This window comes from Ceratina calcarata, unplaced genomic scaffold (genome assembly GCF_001652005.2).
Source record: "Ceratina calcarata isolate Rehan_Ccalc_2016 unplaced genomic scaffold, ASM165200v1 scaffold140, whole genome shotgun sequence".
Lineage (NCBI taxonomy): Eukaryota > Metazoa > Arthropoda > Insecta > Hymenoptera > Apidae > Ceratina > Ceratina calcarata.
In genome coordinates, this window is record NW_017135119.1 from 15,908 (window position 1) to 26,551 (window position 10,644).

Sequence of the window (10,644 nt, forward strand, 5' to 3'; positions counted from 1 at the left end):
TTCTTGTAGAGGACATCAGTGCCTATAATATCTGTATAATAAAGTTTTCGCTATCGTCAATAATTAATCGGATATTTCCTTCTATACTTTTTAGCACGTAACTATTTGTTATTAGCATTGTTCTTCCGACGTTTGATTTCTTTTTAATTATAGGAAATGCGTTTTTCTAAGGTACATAAACTTTTGGGATTGACTGTATAGCCAATACATCCTTAAGTTTCGACGGATAGATAGTTTTCACGTACTTACATATTCGTGAAACGTGTGCGAGTTGTTATCACGAAAAACACAGTTTAAGGTGCGATAAAAACGTAAGTAATTAGTATTCTTGAAATCTATAAAACTTCAGCACGGAATTCGATGTAGCGATATTCCTGAAAGTATTCCGTGTTCCATTGCACGCTGTCAAATAACGACTCGACCGTTTTCAACAATTTACAAGGGCTATTTGGAAGGAGTATCTAAGCATTTGAATACGTTCGACAATAGTTAAGTATTTTTAAAACTGAACTTTTACATAATCATCTATTATGTTCCACTTTAATTTCTGTTTAGTTACAATAAGTATTGCATAGAATTACCAAGTTTTCTTTCATGGTCATATGGCTGTCTCGTGTTCGCGTAGACATAAAATCGCCTAACGCCTCCAAAAAAAAAGGAAACTAGGAACCTCGAAGAAGGATTTCCCACGTGTGAAAATTAATGGTCAATTGCACGGAGTGTAATGTATTACACTCATTTCTTATTCATTATTCGTTTTGGTTTACGTAATCGCAAGCTCACGAACTATAAATCCTAGGTTTTATCTTTCTTGAACATCGTTATCGTGCCATGCATCACAGTTGAATGGTTTAACTAATCACAACTCTGATGCATGATTTTACTGCTTCTGAAACTTCGACAAATCTATTTACTGCTTGTTTGCACAAGACCTCTGTTGAAACGATCGACAGAAAATTGTGATAAGCACTTAATTCGAGCTTCATCTCGTTTGGCTCTTATATTGACGTACAACGACAGGTTTATTGCAAAAGAAATCGTGACAAAGATTAAGAAGTACAATATCATTGAAACGTACTTTAACATCAGAAAAGATTCTGCTTATCTTAAATAAAAAATTCTTATTGACCCCCTATAAGACGTTCGCATGTTATCCTTCAATAAGAATAACACAACGTTCTATTTTCTGCGATAAATTATATTATATACATTCTACATTTCACAAATCGAGATACTTTCAACTAAATGCGAGTATTTAAACTCGCGTTTAAATTCGATAACGTACGATTAAAAAAGAATTAACCCAGAAAGAAAATTATACTTTGATGTATTTCAATTCCGTGGCGATAACTTCTGATAAGAGTTCATCTACATTCATTTAAACCTAATCTGTTTTGTAAGAGAATTAAAATGTACGAATTGTGTGAATAACTGTGGTATGTAAACCACATTATTATTTACAGAGGTAACATTTTCATTCAGTATCTCATAAAATTATTTATTATCGTACAACGGATGTTACGCGTTTATAAGAAAGTCGAATGCTACGTATAATGTGCAAAACTATGCAGAATAATAATGAAAGAAATATTTACTTGAAATACATTTTATAAATTGATACAGTAAATATGCCTGGTTTTGCATAAAATTCGACATACTGTTTCTGAATGCTAAATATTGTAATATTTAGTACGAATGTATTCGTCACGTTGTCATTAACTGGGATGAACGCGTTCAATTAAAACGGATGGTGTCTACAAAAATAGACATTGAATAGAAACTGTACGGTATTTTCCGAGAACACGTTATCCACTATACAATTATTATCAATACATAATGAGAAAGTACGTGTATGTAAATGTTCAATTACTGCATAACTCTGATATCGCGTAAGAACGGGGATTTAAATTGCTTTTATTTCATTCCGAGAGTCATTCATCTGTCTGTCAACTAATTAAATCGGTTTTAAACTGACAATTTATTATTCATATTAGCTTTTCTTCAATACACTTTTCAACTTTCGTTAAGAGTTTAGTGTCCGTTTATTTCATTATAGTGTGAAATCATTTAGGAAATGAAGGATCATAATTAATTGGAGAAAAGATGAGTAAGTAAGGAAACGAAGTGAATAATTTAAGAGGAAATGGGAATTACGTTCTCTGCGCCGAACATTCCCATTACCCGCGGGGATCCTGACGAATCCCATTATGCATGCACGCATATTCGCTTTGTGGAAATATCGTCACCATATAAGAACCCTAAGAAAGTTTTCCTTATCGGTTCGCGTGTAACCACGCGATGAAATGCATGGGGGGTCAGGAAAACGGGAACTTCCATCATGTCCATAGCTCTCATCCTAATGACACCGAAATCGACGATTGAGAAACAATTCCTGAGAAAGATATATCGCATTTGACGTCTTCTCTCGCTTAAAATCATATGCATATAAAGCAACGTGGCCAGTGTTCCACCGAGTGGTCTCACAATCAAAGCTTCAACTATCATTAATTGCCAGGGTGTTATCGGTATATAGTAACAATTAAAACAGAATGTAAGTATAATCTCCATTCATCATTTCGTAGTGTGTTGACAATGAAAAGAAATTGAAAAACGATACGATTAAAACAGAATAGTGTATAATATCTACACATAAGTATAGCAGACCGTGTATCGCTAGCATGTAAGTCATTTACTGATACTTCGTATAAGTTTATGAATTCAGAGTAACATCATGTCACTTCATTACGTTTTCAGATAATTCATATATTATTTTAGGTATAACTTGGATTTTAAAAAATATTTAAATTCACGTAGTTTGAAGAACTTATAAGTGCAAAATGCACGATCATTTAATCATTTAATTTCTAAACATGATAAGAAAGGAGTATAGTCTACAAAAGTATTATTAACCGATAAATATATAATAATTTAGTTTAGTTTAATACAGAGTAAATTGCGAATTCGAAGTGCCGCAGATACGAAGTGAAACGTGTTCGTATCATTTTGCAAAGAAAGAAGGAAACGTGGAAGAATTTTAATTTGCTATTCATCTTGAAAATTGTATTAAAATAAGATTTGTTTCAAATATATTTCTTTTTTATTTTGTTTCAGATTGACCGGGTGCAATATGGTTTCGTTCGGCGGCCGCATAAACTTATTATCGATGTATGCAATTGTGGTTTTAGCTGCGTTAATCGGCGTCACAACTGTTGGAGCAGAACTTAAGCTAGTGAACGTGGTAAGAAAATACGCTTTTTCCTAATTGCACAACGATCGTTGTAAGAAAATTGATCGATAAAGTTTACGAACTTTCAAGTGAAGAAGCATAATTTGTGTTGTAAATTGAACAATATTTGATCATTTAATTAGATAAATTTTTATATCCAATCTCGATAATTTCACAGATATTTAGGCATGGCGATAGAACGCCGGATAATAATGCCGATGAAATGTATCCGAACGACCCTTACCTCAACAGTACCTTTTATCCAATGGGTCGAGGCCAGCTGACAAATGTAAGTTAACAATTTCATTGTTTCTTAATACATTGTCGACTGGAATCCACGTTTTTCATTTCTTAAACGTCGAAGTCAAGAAACGTGAATCAGCATCTTTTATTTTCTAAACAGTAGACGTGAGTCGGCATCTTGTATTTTTTCTTTAAACAAGTGAACTCGTATTCGACACAAATACTTTCGAATAATCTACAAGAATATTCTATGAACAATATGTTAATCAACTGTTCCTAGTTTAATCCTTTAACTCTAACATACATAAGTGCTTTAATAATTTATTAACAGATAAAACAATTATGTTTTTTATTTCAAATATTTTTGAAGTATCTCCGTGAGAGATCAGTGAGAAATATGAAAAATCTTTGTAACCGATTTCTTTCCTAATTTATTACAATTAATAATAAATTAGGAAAGAACATAATCGACATAAAATCGGATCGTTTCACCTGATCAAGGAGCGAGATTCGTATTCCACTATTAACTCATATGTATTATTAGTATTCGACGAAATATTGAGAACTCTTGTGACACGAAGAAAATTGGATAATTACAGGCAGGTAAGATGCGTGAATTCACACTGGGACAATTTCTGAGGAATCATTATGCGCCATACCTGGGAAACATTTACACGTCACAATCGGTCTCGGCTCTCAGTTCTGATTACGACAGAACAAAAATGTCTTTGCAACTCGTTCTTGCCGGACTCTTCCCACCACACGAGTTACAATTGTGGAATCACAATCTACATTGGCAACCGATTCCTGCCCAATACTTGCGACGCTACGAGGACAACGTATTCCTCCCAGAAGACTGTCTTTTGTAATTCAAATTCTTACGAGATCCTAATTTCTCTTTGTCGTAAATTCCATTCGGAGTTAAATGAAAAGAATTGTATTACAATTTTCTTGTCCTCAGATATGCAGTTGAATACCAAAGAGTATTACAGTCCCCTGAAGGAAGGGCTGGAATATCGAAATATAGTACGCTGATGAAGAACTTGACCAATTGGACTGGAAAAAATATAACTACACCTCTTGATATGTATTATCTTTACCATACACTGATGGCCGAGTATTCGATGGGTTACACTTTGCCACACTGGACGAAAGACATTTTCCCAAAAGGAGAACTGTTCGACGGAACAGTATTTTCATACGACATTGCTAATTCGACGCCTTTACTGAAGAGACTGTACGGAGGTAAAGCCATACAAATTTTTTATCGATTTTCAAATTTACTTCAAAACGTTGCATTATTTTATCTCATTCTATCTTTATTTCAGGTCCATGGCTTCGAATTGTTACCAAGGCCATGTTAGACATCGTGTCAGGATCAGAAAAAGATAGAAAAAAGATGCATTTGTTTAGTGGTCACGAAAGCAACATTGCCGCCGTTTTACATGCGCTTGGTGCTTACTATCCCCACGTCCCGGAATACTCCAGTGCTATCATATTAGAACTTCATCATAACGTTAACGCCTATTACGTACAGGTCCGTAGCAACATATCTTTTTATGTGAAAATATACATATATAATTTAAATAGCATCAGCTAATAATAATGATATTCTTAGAAGCATTGATTTTTATTACGAATATCGAATTCGTTTAAATTATTAGTCAGTAGTTTAATATTAATTATGGAAACGCGTATTTATCTCATTCTTTTGCCAATGTCTCGCTCACAAAGATACATATTAACACGGCTATTGCAGTCGTAACCAAGGTCATTCATAATTTACGATATTTCTCTGGTTTCGATAGCGTGCGTAAACAATTATTAATGCGAATTATTGATTATCGAAAATAATTTACGATATTTCTCTGGTTTCGATAGCGTGCGTAAACAATTACTAACGCGAATTATTGATTATCGAAAGTCTGAAGTCCTTGTGACAACAATATTGCACATACTCTCGCATATAAAGACACACAAGGCCTTCAAGAAGTTTAAATATCAACTTTTGTCATTTTTGAGTTTGTCTACACACAAGCGAATCCATTTGTTTCATATTACGTGTTTGATGTATTGTATCGTTAAAGGTGGTTTACTACGTGGGTATTCCGTCCAGAGCACACGTGGTGCAAATACCTGGCTGTGATGTACTCTGTCCATTGGACAAATATCTCCAACTGGTGGAGGAGGTATTGCCATCGAACGAAGAAATGATTTGCGATAAGGGTCTGGCAAGGGAATATTTGGACAAGAAGTCTACCGAAGAATTAGAGTTATTGAAATATAATTTAATAAGAACGGCAGGAGTTATCGAAGCTAAGTAGCCGCGCAAAACATTCAAGCGTGAATTGCATTCCTTTAAAACCAAAGGAAGCTCCGTAGTCTTCGTACAGGCTGTCTTTTAACGCGACGAATATTTATATGATTATAATTGAACTTAATGTATATATAATAATAATATGGTATTATATGATTTAAACAAAAAATAAGTATTTTCGTAATCGATCATGCACTTAACTTAAACAATCAATTTCATAATAGCGTAACTTGTGTAATTCTGAACTGACGATATGAAGAATGTAAATACGTAAATAATTCTTAATTTATAAATCAGTAACATACTAATTATATTGACGTCGTGCAAAAAAAAATTGCAACGGACTGTAATTCGTACTGCCTTAATTATTATACCAGATTTATCTCTACGCACGATATTATTTATTTATCAAATGTCTCGATACACGCATGTAAACGTATTTGTAATTTAAATATTTATATTACATTTCGAAAATAGAAGCGACAATCGTTTAATTAAAAATGTAAAAGACATTTTCAATATAATTAAATTAAATTACTTAACTTACAAACAGTCTAATCATTTATTCCCCCGAAGAACATACTTAAAATTCATTACAATAAATCCATTATGCATATTTAATCGCGTATTTTTTTTTCGTTATTCTGTCAAAATTTGATGCAAGTATTAGGATTATAATTCAAGACACATCATGCATAGTTAGAAGTTATGAATCAAACAACACTTATGAACAGAACTTCCTTTTACATTAATCGATTTTTCTTCATTGATTACGTGTCGCGGGCTCTACATACATTTCTCATTCGAGCACAACACTTACGCGAATCGTCCAAGCGTTTCACAACAGGAAAATGTCATCACAATCATTACCTCTTAATCTGCTTGTTACTTTCGTATCATCATTAGTAAAAACAAAGGCGTGAAGAATCTTTGTACAGTTTAGTTTAGTGCACTGGTGACTGTAATTACTTGTCCCACATTCTTCAACGTAAGTACGTTTCGTATTATGCTTTAGCCGTATTATTCGTTACCACTTAAAATAATTATGAAATTATCTTCGCGATTACTTGGCCGATATTTAAAAATGTTTTTCAGTACAATATTTCGTTTATTGTTACAAATGTGATTTCATCGCTATTATTAAGTCATAATAATACTAATAAAAAATAACAATAAATTTGTTAAAACGAGAATGGACAGGAGATAAACATGGAAAACTAAATTAATCAGAAATATTAGGACAAAAATAATAAGATTACCTAATCGTAAAACATTATCATAAGTGATATCAATAAAATATGTTTTACGCGAACTTAAAACTTCTGGCCTCCACGCACAAGATAACGGTAAATCTCGTAACGATTGTGTAACAATAAATTTGACTTTAAAAACTGGTTTTCTACATACATTATTTCCTTTCTACTATTTATTGGTATGCCCTACACTTTCAAGACACTCGCGCGACATCCGCAACTGAAGTCTAAAAAAGAAAAATGTGCTCGAGTACTGTATTATGTAATTGTCAATGACAGTTGTGTTGAGACAACTGTCGTGTCAATTGACACGTGAAACAGGCAAAGGACAAGACAACAATAATCGAATGAAAGGAAGAAGATTGTTCTGTTAACGAAAAAGTGATCGTATGCATATTGTGGTGTATTGATTAACTTCCTTTTAATTTTCCAAATCGTGTTCGCTTTATCAGATACTATGAAAATCAATCCCTCTTCATATCCTGGAAAGATATAAAAATGTGGTGATGGCTGTAAAATTATTATAGACGCAACGTGACTTGATGCATAAAAAATAACTTGCTTTCTTAATTAATGATAAGACTGTAGGGTGTGCATGTGCATACTTATGATTTTCCAAATTATATCGAAACCAGTTTTTCATCAATTAACTATTCGTCCATGGTAACGTTAATATTTCATTACGCGTATTTAAAAATAATATAGAATTTAAATACAATAGAAATAAATCGTACAAAATGTCTTTTTCTAATTAAATTTATAATGTGCTCGTCATATTGGATCAAATACAATTCACATCTGAATTTCAAAATCTATTTAATGAACTTTGAAGCAGACTTTACTGAATTCTAGAAAAAATGACTGTACCGTGGGTGTTGAAGATCATCGTTTGCTTAATTTATTGTCGTGTAACTTTCGGGGAACTGAAAGTTTTACAAACGGTATTTAGACATGGAAATAGAATGCCTACGAAAGAATCGTTTTATCCTAAGGATCCTTATATTAATTATACCTACAAACCGGATGGAAGAGGAAGCCTGACAAACGTGCGTTTTTCCAATCATTATTCGGTCTTAATTTAATCGTTCCACAAAATTAAATAATGACGTTTCGATAATTCGTTTTGTATTCTCACGTAGATTGGAAAAATGTCGGCGTTTAAACTTGGCCAATATTTTCGAGAAAGATACGACCAATTTTTAGGACCATGTTATTCTAAAAAAGATATTTGGTTTCGAGCGGATGAAGTAGACAGAGTCGTGATGACTGGAGAACTTGTGGCAGCTGGGTTGTATCCACCGTGTAACGAGCAAAGGTCCACAGTTAAAAGCAAATCAGAGCATATGCTCAATTATGTTACACTTCTTAAGTGACAAAGTGACCAACTCCACTCGAAGTATAATGCATAATAAATTACAGATGGAATTCGGATTTAAATTGGCAACCGATTCCCGTATGGGCACCTCCGATATCGAACGATTATTTGTATAATGGTGTATTTTGCAATAACTATAAAAAATGGAGAAATGATGTGGAGAAGACAGACAGTGAAGTGATAGAATTTGAGGAAAGGAACAAAGACGTTTATGATTATCTGTCTACTTACACAGGTGGTAACATAACACAATTGCGTGTCCTCGGTTTGCGTCAGTATTTATATGCACAGGTAAACATAATGTTTAAAAAACGGAATGTCAGATCTAAGACAATGTATTAAAGAATGCTCACGATTTAAAACAATTTTAGGAGGATATTGGTCTAAGATTACCAAAATGGACGAAATCAGTTTTTCCAAATGGGAGACTAGACGAGTTGGCCGAGTATGACATTGTAATTCGAACTCGTACTCCAGAATTAAAACAATTGTTAGGCGGTAAGATTTCTATTCATGAATATACATGTCGTAGCTTCTAATTGTTTTATTCGACAGGAGTGTGGCTCCTCGAATGGTTAAATCATATTGATGCTCATTTGAATAAGAGTGATACACGAAAGGCATTTATGTACGCGGCCCATGAATTAAACTTGGCTGCTATACTTACAACGTTAGATAATTACGATAATGAAATTCCTTCTTATAGCAGTAGTCTCATGTTCGAATTACACGAAGAAGAAAATGAATATTACGTACAGGTATTGAATTAGTTTTCTTTTCACGTAGAATCCTTTTATCCAATTGTGAATTAAATGAACATGAGAAAAGAAGAAACATTTTCGCATTGAAAATTTAATTATCAATTCCAAACTTCTATTGACTTTTTCATTATTCTTCTCCGCAGGTACTGTACAGAAATAATGGTAAAATACGGACTCTCACTTTCCCCGATTGTGATGATGTGACTTATTGTCCACTAGATGTATTCAGAGAATATATTAAGCCTTTGTTACCAAGTAATCCGAAAATTGCATGCGGCGAAGGAAAGAAGAGTACGTCGCTATACTAATTGTAAGAGATAATGTATTATGTGCTCGAGGCAAGGAGTTTAAAATGTATGCTGATTAATAAATGAATGGGAATTAAATTCGGCATTTTTATTTCGCTATCTTTGACCAAACATGATCTAAAGTAGCGATCACGCATTATATTATTCGATGAATCTACCAAGCCGGAAAACGAGAACATTGTCTGAAATCAATTTCATCTGTTTCGAGTCTAATTTATTGTAGAAATGCATAATTCTGATTAATAAATTATTGTAAAAATGAATAATTCTGATTAATAAATTAATGGAAATGAATCTTTGCATTTTTATTTCATGTTCCTTGACCAAATGACTAATCCCTATTTTCGAAGTGCAATTCTTCAGCGAAATACTAAAGTCTAGATTAGAATTTCTGTATCTCATATTGTACATCATTATCAATAATTTAATGTATGTCACCTAAATTCTGATTAATAAATTAATGGAAATGAAGAGGTGTCCAACACTTTGGAGCTGTGTATATGTAGCTACGTATTTTCTATGCGTGCGTGCATTGAATCACCGTGTGTTTAGTTTTGTTGAGTTTAGTTGAGCATACGTCATTTGTCATTACTGCGATAGTAAACATTCCATATGTAATTTTTAGTGAAACAGTATTTCTAGTTAATTATTTTGAAGCGAATAAAAATGTAATAGTAACTGAATGTAGCATACAACGAATGAATTATCTTTTAAACACGGATACGCGGGTAATACTATTAAACTGAATTTTCTTTGTTTTAGGTTATGAGTCATAACTTAGTTCTTTATCGAATTGTTCTTATCAAGGAACCATTAAATCTTTCATAAAAAATATAAATGTGATATTAAGCATTGGAGAAGACAGAATGCAGAAGTATCAAAAGTGTAATACTAAAACAGAAGGGAACATATTGATATTATAATTGTGTTCAAAGCTCATATTCATTCGATGAAGTAAAAGTCATAGAGTAATTAAGAATAAAATGACTTGTGTCAACAATGAAATCTCTAAACGATACCTGTGTAAATGATTACTTTTAATGAGCCAAAGTAAAAGTAGCATCGAGTATTACCTTTAATTGTTAACATATGTATATTTTACAATACTCTTTGTATTAATTTAAATGATACAGATAAAAGCTAATGTGCTGATTTATAAGA

General features: G+C 32.8%; 3 protein-coding genes across 15 annotated transcripts in view; 2 read left to right on the plus strand and 1 right to left on the minus strand.

Moving 5' to 3' along the window:
• Acph-1 (venom acid phosphatase) overlaps positions 1 to 6,174 on the plus strand; it is a 9,354-nt gene extending 3,180 nt beyond the window's left edge. For 2 of the 4 annotated variants that reach the window (XM_026818155.1, XM_026818150.1), the window contains exons 2-7: positions 3,112 to 3,238; positions 3,405 to 3,515; positions 4,069 to 4,334; positions 4,431 to 4,714; positions 4,798 to 5,006; positions 5,557 to 6,174. In XM_026818155.1, coding sequence (XP_026673956.1) covers positions 3,128 to 3,238; positions 3,405 to 3,515; positions 4,069 to 4,334; positions 4,431 to 4,714; positions 4,798 to 5,006; positions 5,557 to 5,793 — 1,218 coding nt within the window. In that variant the 5' untranslated portion in view covers positions 3,112 to 3,127 and the 3' untranslated portion in view covers positions 5,794 to 6,174. Of the gene's footprint in view, positions 1 to 377; positions 490 to 1,616; positions 2,552 to 3,111; positions 3,239 to 3,404; positions 3,516 to 4,068; positions 4,335 to 4,430; positions 4,715 to 4,797; positions 5,007 to 5,556 lie in introns of those variants that run through there. The other 2 variants (XM_026818148.1, XM_026818151.1) reach the window with 2 other exon arrangements.
• Positions 1 to 6,744, minus strand: part of LOC108630228 (venom acid phosphatase Acph-1) — a 13,072-nt gene extending 6,328 nt beyond the window's left edge. For 2 of the 6 annotated variants that reach the window (XM_018033413.2, XM_018033404.2), the window contains exon 1: positions 250 to 338. The gene's annotated coding sequence lies outside the window, so the exon portion shown is untranslated. Of the gene's footprint in view, positions 1 to 245; positions 339 to 6,656 lie in introns of those variants that run through there. The other 4 variants (XM_026818122.1, XM_026818139.1, XM_026818133.1 and 1 more) reach the window with 4 other exon arrangements.
• On the plus strand, positions 6,687 to 9,561 carry LOC108630160 (venom acid phosphatase Acph-1). Of its 5 annotated transcripts, none has more exons than XM_026818171.1 (7): positions 6,687 to 6,774; positions 7,892 to 8,085; positions 8,179 to 8,354; positions 8,459 to 8,705; positions 8,786 to 8,912; positions 8,970 to 9,172; positions 9,319 to 9,561. In XM_026818171.1, exons 2-7 carry the CDS (start codon positions 7,897 to 7,899, stop codon positions 9,481 to 9,483), a joined length of 1,107 nt encoding a protein of 368 aa, XP_026673972.1. In that variant the 5' UTR covers positions 6,687 to 6,774; positions 7,892 to 7,896; the 3' UTR covers positions 9,484 to 9,561. The 5 variants fall into 5 exon arrangements, with proteins under 5 accessions (XP_026673972.1, XP_026673978.1, XP_017888736.1 ...); XM_026818177.1 differs by having other exon boundaries at positions 6,692 to 6,778; XM_018033247.2 differs by lacking the exon at positions 6,687 to 6,774 and adding an exon at positions 7,222 to 7,702.
• The last annotated feature ends 1,083 nt before the right edge of the window (positions 9,562 to 10,644 follow it).

What these genes read in the sequence shown, in the direction of transcription:
- LOC108630160 (XM_026818171.1), top strand. Translation starts at nt 7,897, where the DNA reads ATGACTGTACCGTGGGTGTTGAAGATCATCGTTTGCTTAATTTATTGT. An exon ending in GTCAGTATTTATATGCACAG is followed by an intron (nt 8,706 to 8,785) that starts GTAAACATAATG and finishes AAACAATTTTAG; the next exon opens with GAGGATATTGGTCTAAGATT. An exon ending in AAAATGAATATTACGTACAG is followed by an intron (nt 9,173 to 9,318) that starts GTATTGAATTAG and finishes TCTTCTCCGCAG; the next exon opens with GTACTGTACAGAAATAATGG.